The sequence below is a fragment of the Oncorhynchus clarkii genome, unplaced genomic scaffold (assembly GCF_045791955.1).
Source record: "Oncorhynchus clarkii lewisi isolate Uvic-CL-2024 unplaced genomic scaffold, UVic_Ocla_1.0 unplaced_contig_6826_pilon_pilon, whole genome shotgun sequence".
In the NCBI taxonomy this organism is placed as follows: domain Eukaryota; kingdom Metazoa; phylum Chordata; class Actinopteri; order Salmoniformes; family Salmonidae; genus Oncorhynchus; species Oncorhynchus clarkii.
Genome location: NW_027261053.1, coordinates 169,710 through 190,376, shown reverse-complemented (window position 1 = coordinate 190,376; position 20,667 = coordinate 169,710). Strand labels below are relative to the sequence as shown.

General features: G+C 49.1%; 1 protein-coding gene across 1 annotated transcript in view; it reads right to left on the bottom strand.

Moving 5' to 3' along the window:
* LOC139403956 (EMILIN-2-like) overlaps positions 1-20,667 on the bottom strand; it is a 54,901-nt gene that overhangs the window by 17,560 nt on the left and 16,674 nt on the right. Inside the window, exons 3-6 of the mRNA XM_071147167.1 lie at positions 16,011-16,342; positions 14,527-15,896; positions 13,633-14,247; positions 12,983-13,250 (exon numbers count right to left, since the gene is read on the bottom strand). Of these exons, the coding sequence (XP_071003268.1) occupies positions 12,983-13,250; positions 13,633-14,247; positions 14,527-15,896; positions 16,011-16,342 (2,585 nt within the window). The remainder of the gene's footprint in view (positions 1-12,982; positions 13,251-13,632; positions 14,248-14,526; positions 15,897-16,010; positions 16,343-20,667) is intronic.

The following is a 20,667-nucleotide window of genomic DNA, read 5'->3' as shown; positions in this document are numbered from 1 at the left end:
CTTTATTTACATATTCTTCATCCCTTTACACTTGTGTGTATAAGGTAGATGTGGAATTGTTAGTTAGATTACTCGTTGGTTATTACTGCATTGTCGGAACTAGAAGCAAAAGCATTTCGCTACACTCGCATTAACATCTGCTAACCATGTGTATGTGACAAATAAAATATGACTTGATTTGAGACTCACTAAACACGCATGCTTAGTTTGTAAATTATCTCTGAGTATTGGAGTGTGCCATTTGCTATCTGTATATTAAAATAACAAGAAAATGGTGCCGTCTGCTTTGCTTAATATAAGGAATTTGAAATTATTTATACTTTTACTTTTGATACTTAAGTATATTTAAAACCAAATACTTTTAGACTTTTACTTAAATAGTATTTTACTGGGTGACTTTCAATTTAACTTGAGTCATTTTCTTTTAAAAGTATCTTTACTTTTGCTCAAGTATGATAATTGGGTACTTTTCCACCACTGAGTCTGGTAGTAAGGTCTCAGTTTGACTGAAAGGAAATTCACTTTCTATAGATAAGCACGTTAGCTATAACCTGCTATGTTTGGTTTTGGATCTCATCCTTTCACACCATTATACCCACCCCCATCCAAACACCCTCTGACCCAGGGTAATCAAAACTGTGGAGAGATCCCAGCTCCAGGGAAGCTTCCTCTGTCATGACATCACAGCTGAGGAGAGGAGAGAGCATCTGGAGTGGGGGTGTAGAGCCATGAGTCTCCCCTAGTTCCCTGAACTCTGCCTCTCTTCTCATCTCACCCTGAACAGGCAGAGTGCAGGGAGAGGAGGAGGCTGGAGTGGTGAGGGGAGAAGAGAGGCAGAATGGAGGGAGAGGAGGAGGTTGGTGTGGTGAGGGGAGGGGAGAAGAGAGGCAGAATGCAGGGAGAGGAGGAGGTTGGTGTGGTGAGGGGAGGGGAGGGGAGGGGAGAAGAGAGGCAGAATTCAGGGAGAGGAGGAGGTTGGTGTGGTGAGGGGAGAAGAGAGGCAGAATGCAGGGAGAGGAGGAGGTTGGTGTGGGGAGAAGGGAAGAGAGGCAGAATGCAGGGAGAGGAGGAGGTTGGTGTGGTGTGGGGAGAAGAGAGGCAGAATGCAGGAAGAGGAGGTGGTTGGTGTGGTGAGGGGAGGGGAGGGTCAAAGAGAGGCAGAATGCAGGGAGAGGAGGAGGTTGGTATGGTGGGGGGAGAGGAGAAGAGAGGCAGAATGCAGGGAGAGGAGGAGGTTGGTGTGGTGAGGGGAGAAGAGAGGCAGAATGCAGGGAGAGGAGGTTGGTGAGGGGAGGGGAGAAGAGAGGCAGAATGCAGGGAGAGGAGGAGGTTGGTGTGGTGAGGGGAGAAGAGAGGCAGAATGCAGGGAGAAGAGGAGGTTGGTGTGGTGAGGGGAGAAGAGAGGCAGAACGCAGGGAGAGGAGGAGGTTGGTGTGGTGAGGGGAGGGGAGGGTCAAAGAGGCAGACTGCAGGGAGAGGAGGAGGTTGGTGTGGTGAGGGGAGGGGAGAAGAGAGGCAGAATGCAGGGAGAGGAGGAGGTTGGTGTGGTGAGGGGAGGGGAGAAGAGAGGCAGAATGCAGGGAGAGGAGGAGGTTGGTGTGGTGAGGGGAGAAGAGAGGCAGAATGCAGGGAGAGGAGGAGGTTGGTGTGGTGAGGGGAGAAGAGAGGCAGAATGCAGGGAGAGGAAGAGGTTGGTGTGGTGAGGGGAGAAGAGAGGCAGAATGCAGGGAGAGGAGGAGGTTGGTGTGGTGAGGGGAGAAGAGAGGCAGAATGCAGGGAGAGGAAGAGGTTGGTGTGGTGAGGGGAGAAGAGAGGTAGAAAGCAGGGAGAGGAGGAGGTTGGTGTGGTGAGGGGAGCGGGAGGGTCAAAGAGAGGCAGAATGCAGGGAGAGGAGAGGGTGCTATGGTGAGGGGAGGGGAGAAGAGAGGCAGAATGCAGGAAGAGGAGGAGGTTGGTGTGGTGAGGGGAGGGGAGAAGAGAGGCAGAATGCAGGGAGAGGAGGAGGTTGGTGTGGTGAGGGAAGGGGAGGGGGGAAGAGAGGCAGAATTCAGGGAGAGGAGGAGGTTGGTGTGGTGAGGGGAGAAGAGAAGAGAGGCAGAATGCAGGGAGAGGAGGAGGTTGGTGTGGTGTGGGGAGAAGGGAAGAGAGGCAGAATGCAGGGAGAGGAGGAGGTTGGTGTGGTGTGGGGAGAAGAGAGGCAGAATGCAGGAAGAGGAGGTGGTTGGTGTGGTGAGGGGAGGGGAGGGTCAAAGAGAGGCAGAATGCAGGGAGAGGAGGAGGTTGGTATGGTGAGGGGAGAGGAGAAGAGAGGCAGAATGCAGGGAGAGCAGGAGGTTGGTGTGGTGAGGGGAGAAGAGAGGCAGAATGCAGGGAGAGGAGGTTGGTGAGGGGAGGGGAGAAGAGAGACAGAATGCAGGGAGAGGAGGAGGTTGGTGTGGTGAGGGGAGAAGAGAGGCAGAATGCAGGGAGAGGAGGAGGTTGGTGTGGTGAGGGGAGAAGAAAGGCAGAACGCAGGGAGAGGAGGAGGTTGGTGTGGTGAGGGGAGAGGAGGGTCAAAAAGAGGCAGAATGCAGGGAGAGGAGGAGGTTGGTGTGGTGAGGGGAGAGGAGGGTCAAAAAGAGGCAGAATGCAGGGAGAGGAGGAGGTTGGTGTGGTGAGGGGAGGGGAGAAGAGAGGCAGAATGCAGGGAGAGGAGGAGGTTGGTGTGGGGAGGGGAGGGGAGAAGAGAGGCAGAATGCAGGGAGAGGAGGAGGTTGGTGTGGTGAGGGGAGGGGAGAAGAGAGGCAGAATGCAGGGAGAGGAGGAGGTTGGTATGGTGAGGGGAGAAGAGAGGCAGAATGCAGGAAGAGGAAGAGGTTGGTGTGGTGAGGGGAGAAGAGAGGCAGAATGCAGGGAGAGGAGGAAGTTGGTGTGGTGAGGGGAGGGGAGGGTCAAAGAGAGGCAGAATGCAGGGAGAGGAGAGGGTGCTATGGTGAGGGGAGGGGAGAAGAGAGGCAGAATGCAGGGAGAGGAGGAGGTTGGTGTGGTGAGGGGAGAAGAGAGGCAGAATGCAGGGAGAGGAGGTTGGTGAGGGGAGGGGAGAAGAGAGGCAGAATGCAGGGAGAGGAGGAGGTTGGTGTGGTGAGGGGAGGGGAGGGTCAAAAAGAGGCAGAATGCAGGGAGAGGAGAGGGTGCTATGGTGAGGGGAGGGGAGAAGAGAGGCAGAATGCAGGGAGAGGAGGAGGTTGGTGTGGTGAGGGGAGGGGAGAAGAGAGGCAGAATGCAGGGAGAGGAGGAGGTTGGTGTGGTGAGGGAAGGGGAGGGGGGAAGAGAGGCAGAATTCAGGGAGAGGAGGAGGTTGGTGTGGTGAGGGGAGAAGAGAGGCAGAATGCAGGGAGAGGAGGTTGGTGAGGGGAGGGGAGAAGAGAGGCAGAATGCAGGGAGAGGAGGAGGTTGGTGTGGTGAGGGGAGAAGAGAGGCAGAATGCAGGGAGAGGAGGAGGTTGGTGTGGTGAGGGGAGAATAAAGGCAGAACGCAGGGAGAGGAGGAGGTTGGTGTGGTGAGGGGAGAGGAGGGTCAAAAAGAGGCAGAATGCAGGGAGAGGAGGAGGTTGGTGTGGTGAGGGGAGGGGAGAAGAGAGGCAGAATGCAGGGAGAGGAGGAGGTTGGTGTGGGGAGGAGAGGGGAGAAGAGAGGCAGAATGCAGGGAGAGGAGGAGGTTGGTGTGGTGAGGGGAGGGGAGAAGAGAGGCAGAATGCAGGGAGAGGAGGAGGTTGGTGTGGTGAGGGGAGAAGAGAGGCAGAATGCAGGGAGAGGAAGAGGTTGGTGTGGTGAGGGGAGAAGAGAGGCAGAATGCAGGGAGAGGAGGAAGTTGGTGTGGTGAGGGGAGGGGAGGGTCAAAGAGAGGCAGAACGCAGGGAGAGGAGAGGGTGCTATGGTGAGGGGAGGGGAGAAGAGAGGCAGAATGCAGGGAGAGGAGGAGGTTGGTGTGGTGAGGGGAGAAGAGAGGCAGAATGCAGGGAGAGGAGGTTGGTGTGGTGAGGGGAGAAGAGAGGCAGAATGCAGGGAGAGGAGGAGGTTGATGAGGGGAGGGGAGAAGAGAGGCAGAACGCAAGGAGAGGAGGAGGTTGGTGTGGTGAGGGGAGGGGAGGGGAGGGGAGAAGAGAGGCAGAGTTCAGGGAACTAGGGGAGGATCATGGCTCCACACCCCACTCCAGATGCTCTCTCCTCTCCTCAGCTGTGATGTCATGACAGAGGCTTGGAGCTGGGATCTCTCCACAGTTTTGATTACCCTGGGTAAGAGGGGTGTAGATTGGGGTGGGTATAACGGTGTGCAGGGATCAGATCCCAAACCAAATGATGGCGTAAAAATAAAAAAAAGCACACTAGTACCTAAAAAATAGCACTACACCACTGCCCCCAACAGAAAACCGAAGATAAAATAAAGTATATTTAAACGTTAAGAAATGTTTTCCAATTGTCACATCCCTACCGTGGGCCTCTACTAGAGAGAACTGTGCCAATGATGGCTGCAGGGTTGAGGATGACGTACTGCAGGGATGCATGACAGCCCCAGTGACCTCAGCACGGCCCTCTCCTAAAAACACCATCAGGATACACAGACAGGAGGAGACCCTCTCTATGAGGCCCAGCAGGACAGGGGGACGGGAGGAGACTAGAGGTCGACCGAGTATGATTTTTCAACGCCGATACCGATTATTGGAGGACCAAAATGCCGATAACGATTAATCGGCCAATTTTTTAAAATGTATTTGTAATAATGCCAATTACAACAATACTGAATTAACACTTATTTTAACTTAATATAATACATCAATAAAATCAATTTAGCCTCAAATAAATAATGAAACATGTTCAATTTGGTTTAAATAAGACAAAAACAAAGTGCTGGAGAAGAAAGTAAAAGTGCAATATGTGCCATGTAAGAAAGCTAACGTTTAAGTTCCTTGCTCAGAACATGAGAACATATGAAAGTTGGTGGTTCCTTTTAACATGAGTCTTCAATATTCCCAGGTAGGAAGTTTTTTGAATATCCGGTTGTTCTTACAGGCACTATAGTATTGCCAGTGTAACAGTATAGCTTCCGTTCCTCTCCTCGCTCCTCCCTGGGCTCGAACCAGGAACACAATGACAACAGCCACCCTCGAAGCAGCGTTACCCATGCAGAGCAGGGGAAACAACCACCCCAAGGCTCAGAGCGAGTGACGTTTGAAACACTATTAGCGCGCGCTAACTAGCCAGCCATTTCACTTCGGGTTACACCAGCCTCATCTCGGGAGTTGATAGGCTTGAAGTCATAAACAGCGCAATGCTTGACGCACAACGAAGAGCTGCTGGCAAAACGCACGAAAGTGCTGTGTGAATGAATGTTTACGCGCCTGCTTCTGCCTACCACCGCTCAGTCAGATACTTAGATACTTGTATGCTCAGTCAGATTACACGCAAAGCAGGACACGCTAGATAATATCTAGTAATATCATCAACCATGTGTAGTTAACTAGTGATTATGATTGATTGATTGTTTTTTATAAGATAAGTTTAATGCTAGCTAGCAACTTACCTTGGCTTACTGCATTCGCGTAACACACTCCTGTGGAGTGCAACGAGTGCAACGGTCGTTATTGCGCTGGACTAGTTAACTGTAAGTTTTCAAGATTGGCTCCCCCGAGCTGACAAGGGGAAAATCTGTCGTTCTGCCCCTGAACGAGGCAGGTAACCCACCGTTCCTAGGCCGTAATTGAAAATAAGAATGTGTTCTTAACTGACTTGCCAAGTTAAATAAAGATTACATTAAAAAAAAAACGATTTCCGATTGTTATGAAAACTTGAAATCGGCCCTAATTAAATCGGCAATTCCGATTAATCGGTCGATCTCTAGAGAAGACCTTCTATGAGGCCCAGCAGGACACAGACAGGGGGACAGGAGGAGACCCTCTCTATGAGGCCCAGCAGGACACACAGACAGGGGGACAGGAGACTCTCTATGAAGCCCAACAGGACACACAGACAGGGGTACAGGAGACCCTCGCCATGAGGCCCAGCAGGACACACAGACAGGGGGACAGGAGACCCTCTCTATGAGGCCCAACAGGACACACAGACAGGGGCACAGGAGGAGACCCTCTCTATGAGGCCCAACAGGACACACAGACAGGGGGACAGGAGACTTTCTATGAAGCCCAACAGGACACACAGAAAGGGGGACAGGAGACCCTCTCCATGAGGCCCAGCAGGACACACATACAGGGGGACAGGAGACCCTCTCCATGAGGCCCAGCAGGACACACAGACAGGGGGACAGGAGACCCTCTCTATGAGGCCCAACAGGACACACAGACAGGGGGACAGGAGGAGACCCTCTCTATGAGGCCCAGCAGGACACACAGACATGGGGACAGGAGACCCTATATGGGCCCAGCAGGACACACAGACAGGGGGACAGGAGACCCTCTCTATGAGGCCCAGCAGGACACACAGACAGGGGGACAGGAGACCCTCTCTATGAGGCCCAGTAGGACAGGGGGGCAGAAGGAGACCCTCTCCATGAGGCCCAACAGGACAGGGGGACAGGAGGAGATCCTCTCTATGAGGCCCAACAGGACACACAGACCGGGGGACAGGAGGAGACCCTCTCTATGAGGCCCAACAGGACAGGGGGACAGGAGGAGATCCTCTCTATGAGGCCCAACAGGACACACAGACCGGGGGACAGGAGGAGACCCTCTCCATGAGGCCCAGAATGGAGCTTCATATTAACCTTTAAAAACCTCTTCATCAAATCAAATGTATTTATATAGCCCTTCGTACATCAGCTGATATCTCAAAGTGCTGTACAGAAACCCAGCCTAAAACCCCAAACAGCAAGCAATGCAAGTGTAGAAGCACGGTGGCTAGGAAAAACTCCCTAGAAAGGCCAAAACCTAGGAAGAAACCTAGAGAGGAACCAGGCTAAACTCACTACATGTCATCAGTTAAACCAAGCAGACTACATTCCTTCCCCGTGGCTAAACACAACCCTATGGCCTATTCCTTACATTTGGCCATTTCCTCAAATCTGAACCTCTCCATGTCCAAGCGCTCCATACAGGGGATTTACTTTCAGGAAACAGCTTCTTCAGAGTGGAAACACGCCACTGGCTGCATATTAGTTTTCCAGTTATCCAGGTCTCTAATATGACTTTATCTCCGTAGCCCATATTGACACAGCTGTCTGCAGGTCACAGGATTTAGGAGGAGCTGGGAGTGAGACTTAAACAGAAACTGTGTCTTTCAAACTGAGGTAATCTTTCCATCTTCTATCCCTGTTAATTATCTAGAAGGTCTGGGACCCAACAGCCCAATTCATTAATTAATCCATCCATCCACCCAAGCCATACATAGTCACTGGGGCCAAGCTTCCTGCCATCCAGGACCTCTATACCAGGCGGTGTCAAAGGAAGGCCCTAAAAATGGTCAAAGACTCCAGCCACCCTAGTCATAGACTGTTCTCTCTGCTACCACACGGCAAGTGGTACCGGAGTAACAAGTCTAGGTCCAAGAGGCTTCTAAACAGCTTCTACACCCAAACCATAAGACTCCTGAACATCTCATCAAATGGCTACCCAGACTATTTACACCCCCCCCCCCCCCTTGACGCTGCTGCTACTCTCTGTTTATTATCTACGCATCACTTTAATAACTCTACCTACATCAAATCAAATTTTATTTGTCACATACACATGGTTAGCAGATGTTAATGCGAGTGTAGCGAAATGCTTGTGCTTCTAGTACCGACAATGCAGTAATAACCAACAAGTAATCTAGCTAACAATTCCAAAACTACTACCTTAGACACAAGTACATATTACCTTAATTACCTCGACTAACCGGTGCCCCCGCACATTGACTCTGTACCGGTACCCCCTGTATATAGCCTCCACATTGACTCCGTACCAGTACCCCTTGTATATAGCCTCCACATTGACTCTGTACCAGTACCCCCTGTATATAGCCTCCACATTGACTCTGTACCAGTACCCCTTGTATATAGCCTCCACATTGACTCTGTACCAGTACCCCCTGTATATAGCCTCCACATTGACTCTGTACCAGTACCCCTTGTATATAGCCTCCACATTGACTCTGTACCAGTACCCCCCTGTATATAGCCTCCACATTGACTCTGTACCAGTACCCCTTGTATATAGCCTCCACATTGACTCTGTAACAGTACCCCTTGTATATAGCCTCCACATTGACTCTGTACCAGTACCCCTTGTATATAGCCTCCACATTGACTCTGTACCAGTACCCCTTGCATATAGCCCTGCTATTGGTATTTTACTGCTGCTCTTTAATTATTATTGAACATTTTTTGGGGGTATTTCTCTTATTAAAACTGCATTGTTGGTTAAGGGGCTTGTAAGTCAGCATTTCACTGTAAGGTCTACACCTATTGTATTCAGCATTTCACTGTAAGGTCTTCACCTATTGTATTCGGCGCATGTGACAAATAAGAAGTGATTTGATTTGGTACGTTGACTGATAACCTGAACCAAGTCACAGGCATTGGTTACAGTTTGAGGTAACCTTCCGATTACTAGTCCAACGCTCTAACCACTAGGCTACCCTGCTGGTTACTAGTCCAACGCTCTAACCACTAGGCTACCCTGCTGGTTACAGTTTGAGGTAACCATCCGGTTACTAGTCCAACGCTCTAACCACTAGGCTACCCTGCTGGTTACTAGTCCAACGCTCTAACCACTAGGCTACCCTGCTGGTTACAGTTTGAGGTAACCATCCGGTTACTAGTCCAACGCTCTAACCACTAGGCTACCCTGCTGGTTACTAGTCCAACGCTCTAACCACTAGGCTACCCTGCTGGTTACTAGTCCAACGCTCTAACCACTAGGCTACCCTGTTGGTTACTAGTCCAACGCTCTAACCACTAGGCTACCCTGTTGGTTACTAGTCCAACGCTCTAACCACTAGGCTACCCTGTCGGTTACTTGTCCAACGCTCTAACCACTAGGCTACCCTGTTGGTTACTAGTCCAACGCTCTAACCACTAGGCTACCCTACTGGTTACTAGTCCAACGCTCTAACCACTAGGCTACCCTGTTGGTTACTAGTCCAACGCTCTAACCACTAGGCTACCCTGTTGGTTACTAGTCCAACGCTCTAACCACTAGGCTACCCTGCTGGTTACTAGTCCAACGCTCTAACCACTAGGCTACCCTGCTGGTTACTAGTCCAACGCTCTAACCACTAGGCTACCCTGCTGGTTACTAGTCCAACGCTCTAACCACTAGGCTACCCTGCTGGTTACTAGTCCAACGCTCTAACCACTAGGCTACCCTGCTGGTTACTAGTCCAACACTCTAACCACTAGGCTACCCTGCTGGTTACTAGTCCAACGCTCTAACCACTAGGATACCCTGCTGGTTACTAGTCCAACGCTCTAACCACTAGGCTACCCTGCTGGTTACTAGTCCAACGCTCTAACCACTAGGCTACCCTGCTGGTTACTAGTCCAACGCTCTAACCACTAGGCTACTCTGTTGGTTACTAGTCCAACGCTCTAACCACTAGGCTACCCTGCTGGTTATTAGTCCAACGCTCTAACCACTAGGCTACCCTGCTGGTTACAGTTTGAAGTAACCTTCCGGTTACTAGTCCAACGCTCTAACCACTAGGCTACCCTGCTGGTTACAGTTTGAAGTAACCTTCCGGTTACTAGTCCAACGCTCTAACCACTAGGCTACTCTGTTGGTTACTAGTCCAACGCTCTAACCACTAGGCTACCCTGCTGGTTATTAGTCCAACGCTCTAACCACTAGGCTACCCTGCTGGTTACAGTTTGAAGTAACCTTCCGGTTACTAGTCCAACGCTCTAACCACTAGGCTACCCTGCTGGTTACAGTTTGAAGTAACCTTCCGGTTACTAGTCCAACGCTCTAACCACTAGGCTACCCTGCTGGTTACTAGTCCAACGCTCTAACCACTAGGCTACCCTGCTGGTTACTAGTCCAACGCTCTAACCACTAGGCTACCCTGCTGGTTACTAGTCCAACGCTCTAACCACTAGGCTACCCTGCTGGTTACAGTTTGAAGTAACCTTCCGGTTACTAGTCCAACGCTCTAACCACTAGGCTACCCTGCTGGTTACTAGTTCAACGCTCTAACCACTAGGCTACCCTGCTGGTTACTAGTCCAACGCTCTAACCACTAGGCTACCCTGCTGGTTACAGTTTAAAGTTTTTTCTTGAGTGGGCAGCTTGATGAGAACCTGTCAATATTTAAATCACCCAGAAAATGTACTTCTCTGTTTTCGTGACATACATTATCCAGCATTTCACACATATTTTCCAGATATGAGCATGCTGAGTCTGACAGCACAGTGGGTCGATAAGGATTTCGTACTGAAGAAAGCCGCATTACATGCTCAAGAATGTGCTGGTTCTCATACCACTGCTGCCTTTTCAATGGCATTTGAGAACATGTTTGAAACATGAACTCCTAGCGTCATTCGAATAACTGATTGGAGAAATAAGCTTCAGCAGAGCCTCTTTACTGTGTCGCCGCCAATAAACCCAAGGAAGAGTACATGCTGCCTTGGCAGGAACTAATGGGGATCCATAATAAACCCCAGGAAGAGTAGCTGCTGCCTTGGCAGGAACTAATGATGATCCATAATAAACCCCAGGAAGAGTAGCTGCTGCCTTGGCAGGAACTAATGATGATCCATAATAAACCCAAGGAAGAGTAGCTGCTGCCTTGGCAGGAACTAATGGGGATCCATAATAAACCCCAGGAAGAGTAGCTGCTGCCTTGGTAGGAACTAATGATGATCCATAGTAAACCCCAGGAACTGTAGCTGCTGCCTTGGCAGGGACTAATGGGGATCCATAATAAACCCCAGGAACTGTAGCTGCTGCCTTGGCAGGGACTAATGGGGATCCATAATAAACCCCAGGGAGAGTAGCTGCTAGCTTGACAGGAACTAATGGGGATCCATAATAAACCCCAGGAAGAGTAGCTGCTGCCTTGGCAGGAACTAATGGGGATCCATAATAAACCCCCGGAAGAGTAGCTGCTGCCTTGGCAGGAACTAATGGGGATCCATAATAAACCCCAGGAAGAGTAGCTGCTGCCTTGGCAGGAACTAATGGGGATCCATAATAAACCCCAGGAAGAGTAGCTGCTGCCTTGGCAGGAACTAATGATGATCCATAATAAACCCCAGGAAGAGTAGCTGCTGCCTTGGCAGGAACTAATGATGATCCATAATAAACCCCAGGAAGAGTAGCTGCTGCCTTGGCAGGAACTAATGATGATCCATAATAAACCCAAGGAAGAGTAGCTGCTGCCTTGGCAGGAACTAATGGGGATCCATAATAAACCCCAGGAAGAGTACCTGCTGCCTTGGCAGGAACTAATGGGGATCCATAATAAACCCCAGGAAGCGTAGCTGCTGCCTTGGTAGGAACTAATGGGGATCCATCATAAACCCCAGGGAGAGTAGCTGCTGGCTTGACAGGAACTAATGGGGATCCATAATAAACACCAGGAAGAGTAGCTGCTGCCTTGGTAGGAACTAATGATGATCCATAGTAAACCCCAGGAAGAGTAGCTGCTGCCTTGGCATGAACTAATGGGGATCCATAATAAACCCCAGGAAGAGTAGCTGCTGCCTTGGCAGAAACTAATGGGGATCCATAATAAACCCCAGGAAGAGTAGCTGCTGCCTTGGTAGGAACTAATGATGATCCATAATAAACCCCAGGAAGAGTAGCTGCTGCCTTGGCAGGAACTAATGGGGATCCATAATAAACCCCAGGAAGAGTAGCTGCTGCCTTGGCAGGAACTAATGGGGATCCATAATAAACCCCCAGGAAGAGTAAGTAGCTGCTGCCTTGGCAGGAACTAATAGGGACCCTTAATAAAGACAAAAGGGACCCTTAATAAAGACAAATTCAAACTGGACCCTAAACTCATTGAGATGGAGAGGGCACATAGGAATGACACTTTCTTCCCTGATGGATGGCCCAGATCTACAGTGTGGGACAAAATCCCTCCTGAGATGTGTGCAAACCTGGTGGCCAACTACAAGAAACGTCTGACCTCTGTGATTGCCAACAAGGGCTTTGCCACCAAGTACTAAGTCATGTTATGCAGAGGGGTCAAATACTTATTTCCCTCATTAAAATTCAAATCAATTTATAACATTGAAAAGCTTTGTTAAAGTTTGGTCGCAAGTTTGGTTCCAAATGGCCAATAACCCCAAACATACTTCCAAAGATGTGGCAAAATGTCTTCAGGGCAACAAAGTCAAGGTATTGGAGTGGCCATCACAAAGCCCTGACCCTCAATCCCATAGAAAGTTTCTGGGCAAAACTGAAAAAGCGTGTGCGAGCAAGGAGGCCTACAAACCTGACTCAGTTACACCAGCTCTGTCAGGAGGAATGGGCCAAAATTCACCCAACTTATTGTGGGAAGCTTGTGGAAGGCTACCCGAAACATTTGACCCAAGTTAAACAATTTAAAGGCAATGCTACCAAATACTAATTGAGTGTATGTAAACTTCTGACCCACTGGGAATGTGATGAAAGAAATAAAAGCTGAAATAAATCATTCTCGCTACTATTATTCTGACATTTCACATTCTTAAAATAGTGGTGATCCTAACTGACCTAAGACAGGGAATTTATACTAGCATTAAATGTCAGGAATTGTGAAAAACTGAGTTTAAATGTATCTGGCTAAGATAGATGTATGTAAACTTCCGACTTCAACTGTATGTATTGTATATAGTTTTTCGTGGTGTGGTTTTTTCAAGCCCCTGAGCTTCCAACTACACCTGCACACCGTTTATTTATTTGTTTTTATCTGTACTGTTGTTGATCACTTGTTTTATTTGGTACAAATAAATTAAACTACACAAAAACAAATCCATCCATTCATCCACCCATTCATCCATCCATCATCCACAGTATACTACTGACCTGTCTCCCTGGCGTTGGTGTCAGTGCTCCTGGTCTGTAGTGTCTTTAGGGAGGTCTCTAGGGTGGTGATGTCAGCAGCCTGTCTTTCCAGCATGGTGTTGACACGGCTGACGTGGTGCCACAGCCCAGCGACGTGCTTCTCCAAACCCTCCTTCACTCCCCGCACCCTGGCCGACACCCCGTCCAGCTGAACACACACTTTCTCCAGGCGCTGGACACGCCCCTCCACCCCAGACACACCAGAGCAACGCTGAAGTTCTGTCTGCACCTAAGAAGAAGAAGAGCAATCTTAATATTTTTGGATATCAAGGAAATTACAACAAGATATCAACACAGATAACAGTGTTATCCACTAACTAATAACTGACAACTAGACTACTAGATAACTAACTGGCTAGTGACATAACAGACTACTAGATAACTAACTGGCTGGTGACATAACAGACTACTAGATAACCAACTGGCTAGTGACATAACAGACTACTAGATAACAAACTGGTTAGTGACATAACAGACTACTAGATAACTAACTGGTGAGTGACATAACAGACTACTAGAAAACTAACTGGTTAGTGAGATAACAGACTACTAGATGACAACCTGGTTAGTGAGATAACGGACTACTAGATAAAAGACTACTAGATAACTACCTGGTTAGTGAGGCTGTCCAGTTTGGTTCTCAGCTCCTCCACCTGGCTGCTGCTGCTTCCCTCCACCTTTCCTCTGGGGACCGTTACCTCAGACGCACTCTGGATCCTGCCTGGACCGATAGTAGTGGCACCAAACCCACCTAACCCTTCCCCTGGCCTGGCCCCTGACCCAACCTGGCAGCAGGTGTTGTAGGTGGTGTTAATCCTGGTGAGGTCCTGGGTGTACCTGCTCAGAGAGTCCCCCAGCCCTGTCACTGCCCCCCCCAGACCCCCTACGTTGTCCTGCAGGATCACCATCCCCCTCTGGAGGTCCTCCACCTCCTTAACGCTCCGCTTCTGCCCCACCATTTGCCTGTCTATAATCTCCTCCAGCTCTCTCAGTTTGTCAGAGTTGGACGTCACATCCGTGTGGAGGATTTCCAGGTCGTTACAACAGAGCTTCAGGTCCTTCACCACACTGTCCAGAACTACAGGGTGGGAGGAAGCCCCAGGGTTGGTGTTGGGAAACCCTCCGGTGTTAGGTCCTCCACCACAGCCGGGAGCACAGAGCTCAGCCACAGCGGTCACCTTGTCATTCAGACCCTGCAGAAGAAACTTGTTGTTGTTCAACTCAGCCTGGAGGAGGGAACAAGACAGAATCTGTTACCATGGACACATAACACACAAACACACTGCCATGTGCAGTGCAGCACGCACAATGGCTGGAGATGGTACCTGGGAACTGCAGTGCAGCACCCACAAAGGCACAACGGCTAGAGATGGTACCTGGGATCTGAGACCAGCAGCCCTCCGGTTGCCAGATCATCTCCCACTTTCTATCACCAGGTCTGAGATTAAAACCAACAACGTTCCGAAAACTGGTCCTCCTCTACCAGAGTTGTCTACCTATAGTACCTGAAGGTCCACGCTCCCTCCTCCTCCAACAGGATATGACTCGTTGTTCATCTCGACCAGCATGGTAGTAAACTGGTCTTCCAGTACGTTTACTCGTTCCTCCAGCAGCTGTCGTAGCTCCGCCCCTTGCTCGGCTAGTGCCCGGGTCAGCTTCTCCTCCACGTAGAAACAGTGGACCTCCGCGTTCTGCTCTGTCACATTCAGACGCGCCTCTAACTCCTCCAGCCGAGACCCCACCTCTCCCTCTAGTCCTAACCCCTCCCCCTCTAGCTCTAACCCCTTTCCCTCTAGCTCCCCCCGTGGAGAGGACAGGTACTGCAGCTCATTGTCCATGCGGGCATTCAGGATGCGATGGGCCTCCGCCACACGCTCCAGCTCCCTCCACAGGTCAGATAGGTCACCACGCTGGACAGCTGGTAGGATACCTGGTGGCTGGTTATCCTGTCTAGCCAGGTCGGTCTGTCTGGCAGGGGCAGTTTGCCTAAGGCTGGGTTTGGAATCAGTCTGTCTAACATTAGGTTTAGTGTCAGTCTGTCTAACATTAGGTTTGGGGTCAGTCTGTCTGAGTGACCGGCCAGGCTGGTCGGAGGCAGTGATGTCCAGTCTCAACTCCCTGATCTCCTGCTTTAGCTGCTCCTCCTTGTCCACCATCTCAGTCAGACTGAGCATTCCTCTCTCCCGCTCCTCCTCACACCTCCTCTCCATCAGCTGGATCCTTCCATCACAGAATTTCTGCAGCTTCTCCACCTCCTTCCCTATCCTCTCCTCTATCGTTCTCTCCATGCTGTCCTCCATGTTCTTCCTCAGGAAGCCCAGCTGCCTGTCCATGTATTTCTCTAGTAGCTCCTCCAGGTCAGCAGGGGCTCCACCCCCAACAGGGTTAGGGTCAGGGTCTTGCTGTGTCTGAGAGGCATCAAGCAGCAGGCGGATATGACCGCTGTGTGAGGTCACGGTACCTCTCAGCTCCTCCAGAGCCTCCTCTTTACTCTTCAGAGAGGTGTTGACATCATCCAACCTGGCCAGGACCTTTTCTAGCCCCCTGTCCCCCTGGACTGGCCCCCTGGTGGCCTGGTGCCCGTCGATCACTGACCCCTGGTGGTTGTCTGGTGGTACTGCGGCCTGCTCTATGTCGGGGGCGTGGACACTGTCAGGGGTCACAGCGCGGAGGTTGTTGAGCAGGGTGACCAGCATCTTGGAGGTGTCCTCCTGCAGGTCAGATCTCAGAGTAGAGCTCAGCCCAGTTATCGCAGCCTGCAGCGCCCCCACTGTTTGGGAGAGGCGCTGCACCTCATCCTCCAGGAGACGCACCCTGTCTTTTTCTGCTCCTCCATGCCTCCCCTCGTACACTCCCGTCTCCCTCCTCTCTGGCCCTGAGACAGAGGACACAGTTAAGTCAATAACACATTAACACACTTCATATACGAATCCATCTCTAAGAAGAAGATTGAGAAAGCAGCAACATGTCATGTTGTAAAGTATCTTACTCTGTGGGTGTCTGGTCTGTCCAGGGATGGATCTGGTCTGGGGGTAGTGTGGTGCTTCCTCTGAGTTATGGTTCTGGTGAGGCTGTGACCCTGCTGGCACTGTCTGTCTGTTAGGGTACTGGTTTTGGTGAGGTTGTGACCCTGCTGGTACGATCTGTCTGTTTGGGTACTGGGTTTGGGGTGGCTGTGACCCGGCTGGTACTGTCTGTCTGTTAGGAGCAGCCTTCAGCTCAGAGCAGTCTGGTCCCTGGTAACTAGGGCAACACCTCCACTCCAGGTCTGTCACCGTCTTATAGGCGATCTTATAGGCCGGCCGGAACCGCGTCCGATACCTGGGAGAGAAGGCAGGACAAACTTGTAAGTGCACACACACACACACACACACACACACACACACACACACACACACACACACACACACACACACACACACACACACACACACACACACACACACACACACACACACACACACACACACACACACACACACAGGCATGCACAAACACACAAAGACAAACAAGTCTTCAAATTTCTACTTAAGTCTATGACATTATTCCTCTTTTGATAATATAATCTTTGTTGAGAATATTACAAACTGATGCTAAACTTAAAAGGATAGACGTGTTGCAGATGCAATCATTATGTAGGTGTAGTAGAGAATGAAACAGGGTCTGTGCCACCAGTAAGTACAGATAGTAGCTTGGCTCTCGACTGGTCTAAGACACTGTATCTCAGTGCAAGAGGCATTAGGGTTGGGCTGCATCACATCTGGCCGTGATTGGGATTCCAATAGGGAGGCTCACAATTGGCCCAGCATCGTCCGGGATTGGCTGGGGTAGGCCATCATTGTAAATAAGAATTTGTTCTTAACTGACTTGCCTAGTAACTGGATCTTGGACTTCCTGACGGGCCGCCCCCAGGTGATAAGAGTAGGCAACAACAACACGTCTGCCATGCTGACCCTCAACACTGGGGCCCCTCAGGGGTGTGTACTTAGTCCCCTCCTGTATTCCCTGCTTACCCACGACTGCGTGGCCAAACATGACTCCACCACCATAAGTGTGCTGACGACACAACGGAGGTAGGCCTGATCACCGACAATGATGAGATGGCCTATAGGGAGGTCAGAGAACTGGCAGTGTGGTGCCAGGACAACAACCTCTCCCTCAATGTGAGCAAGACAAAGTAGCTGGAAAAGGCGGACCGTACAGGCCCCCATTAACATCGACAAGGCTGTAGTGGAGCGGGTCGAGAGTTTCAAGTTCCTTGGTGTCCACATCACCAAAGAACTATCATGGTCCAAACATACCAAGACAGTCATGAAGAGGGCACGACAAAACCTTTTCCCCCTCAGGAGACTGAAAAGATCTGGCATGGGCCCCCAGATTCTCAAAAGGTTCTACAGCTGCACCATTGAGAGCAACCTGACTGGTTGCATCACCGCCTGTTATGGCAACTGCTCGACATCTGACCGTAATGCGCTACAGAGGGTAGTGTGAATGGCCCAGTACATCATTGGGGCTAAGCTTCCTGCCATCCAGGACCTATATAATAGGCAGTGTCAGAGGAAAGCCAATAAAATTGACAGAGACTCCAGTCACTCAAGTTATAGAATGTTTTCTCTGATTCCGCATGGAAAGCGGTACCAGAGCGCCAAGTCTAGGACTAAAAGGCTCCTCAACAGCTTCTACCCCAAGCCATTAGACTGCTGAACAATTCATAAAAATCGCACCGGACAATTTGCATTGACACACCCCCCCCCGTTCTACACTGCTGCGACTCACTGTTTGTATGTTACCTATGCATAGTCACTTCACCTCCACCTACATGTACAGATTACCTCAACTAGTCTGTACCCCTGCACACTGGCTCGGTACCGGTACCCCCTGTATATAGCCTCGTTATTGTTATTCTTATTGTGTTACTGTTCATTATTACTTTTTATTTGAGTCTACTTGGTAAATATTGTATTCTTCTTGAACTGCACTGTTGATTAAGGGCTTAAGTATTTCACGGTAAAGTCTAACACTTGTTATATAAGTATTTCTAACACTTGCTGTATTCGTCGGAAAATAAAGTTTGATTTGATTTGATTGATTTGATTTTAAATAAATTTTAAATAAAAAATGTCAATAGTAGTATAAATCCCCACAGCAGGACAATTTCCTGGAAATAAACTCAACCGGTGTTGCTCATTCAGCCGACAGAAACTTTGAACTTGTCCCCATTAAGCAACGAGTTGGAGTCAGAGGCCGAGGCTTCTCAGGTCTCTCCTCCACCCGTTACAGGTTCTGAGCCGCTGAAGCCTTCCACCATTGGCTTTGACAAATTGAAAACCTGAGTCATTGGCGATGACATTACCCACAATATTAGACTTAAAAGAATCATCCAGCGATCATACACTGTTTACCAGGGGCAGGGCTACTGACGTTAAGGCTAATCTGAAGATGGTGCTGGCTAAAGCTAAAACTGGCGAGTGTGGAGAGTATAGAGATATTGTTATCCACGTCGGCACCAACGAGGTTAGGATGAAACAGTCAGAGGTCACCAAGCGCAGCATAGCTTCAGCGTGTAAATTATCCAGAAAGATTGTGTCGGCATTGAGTAATTGTCTCTGTCCCCTTCCCAGTTAGGGGGAGTGATGAGCTCTACAGCAGAGTCTCACAACTCAATCACTGGTTGAAAACTGTTTTCTGCTCCTCCCAAATGATAGAATTCGTAGCTAATTGGCCTTCTTTTTGGGACTCACCCACAAACAGGACCATGGCTGGCTGGCTGAGGAATGACAGACTCCATCCTAGCTGGAGGTGTGCTCTCATCTTATCTACCAACATAGACAGGGCTCTAACTCCTATAGCTCCACAATGAGATAGGGTGCAGGCCAGGCAGCAGGCTGTTAGCCACCCTGCCAGCTTAGTGGTGTCTGCCACCAGCACAGTCAGGGTCAGCTCAATATTTGTTAAAAGAAAAGAAAAACCCAAGCCCTGAAGCTTCCAGAAAATTGGAACAGAAATGGTGCTTCACCAAACTGGAAGTCTTCCGACTACCTTGGAAATATATATTAATAATAATATCAGTATCGAAGAGCCCTCACTCCTGCTCGATCATCCGATTTTTCCAACCTAATTGAGGAGAAAAGCTACATTCCTCAAGAGAGGATGGCTTCCACTTCAGCAGTGATAAATTCATGAACTTGACAAAAATATCATGATAATTTGAAAGCAAATTATGGACTCCTCTTTGAATCTGCGTATTTCTCCAAACCTAGTTGTACTGAGTCTGCACAGAACTGACAGGACCTAGGATCAATGGAGACACTCACATTTTTAAATCCTGTATCTCTTGACACTGTTAGGTTCTAATTATCAGAGTAAATAACTCAATGGACATTATGAATGCATAACCAAGTTTAATTTAATTATTCCCAGAGGATCAATACAGCTGCATTAGACAAACTGTCTAGTGTTTCCACCACCACAAGTGTATATACTGTATATACTCCAATTTAAGAACTCCTCCTTCTCTCCAATCCTTACATCTATGATGGTTCGACAGGAAGATGAAGTAATAGGGTAATAAACCATAATTTCTCCCTTAAGGGGATCTGACCTGACCTCAACCCCTCATTTGCCTAATCCACAGATATCCATCTGTATCCCCTACAGCAATCCTGTGACTTCTTCCTGTCCACCACATTCCAAAACCATCTGGCCCTACAGATAACCATTAACTTCTGATGTAAAAAAAAACAGTCTCTAGCATAGCAATGTTCCAAGTTTAACCCAGAATCCAACAACACATTAATTAAAAATAGTCACAGCCTCTAAACCTTCAAGCTGCATACTGGACCCTATTCCTACTAAACTACTGAAAGAGCTACTTCCTGTGCTTGGCCCTCCTATGTTGAACAATAAATGACTCCCTATCCACCGGATGTGCACCAAACTCACTAAAAGTGGCAGTAATGAAGCCTCTCTTGAAAAAGACAAATCTTGGCCCAGAAAATGTACAAAACTATTGGCCTATATCGAATCTCTCATCTCTGGGTGATGTTATTCGGAAACACAATGTCAGCTTTCACTGCTATGCGGATGACACACAGCTGTACATTTTGCTGAAACATGGTGAAGCCCCAAAATTTCCTATTCTGGACGCCTTTGTTTCGGACATAAGGAAGTGGATGGCGGCAAATGTTTTACTTTTAATCTCGGACAAAACAAGAGATGCTAGATCTAGGTCCCAAGAAACAAAGAGAACTTCTGTTGGATCTTACAATTAATCGTGATGGTTGTACAGTCGTCTCAAATAAAACTCAGAAGGACCTCTGCGTTACTCTGGACCCTGATCTCTCTTTTGATGAACATATTGAGAATATTTCAAGGACAGCTTTTTTCCATCTTTGTAACATTGCAAAAATCTGGATTTTTTTGTCAAAAAATGATGTCAGAAAAGCTAATCAATGCTTTTATCACTTATTGATTAGACCACTGCAATGTGACCACTGGATGTTCCCGATTTCGACCCTGCCAACCAGCCATGGAGGTACGTCACTCGCCGTCGAAGTCAAAAGCAGGCCTTTGACAATAGGGGCCTCCTTAGCGGTGGGAAGCCCGGACCTGATACAAACTTCAAACAGCATCGCTACCCTGGATCC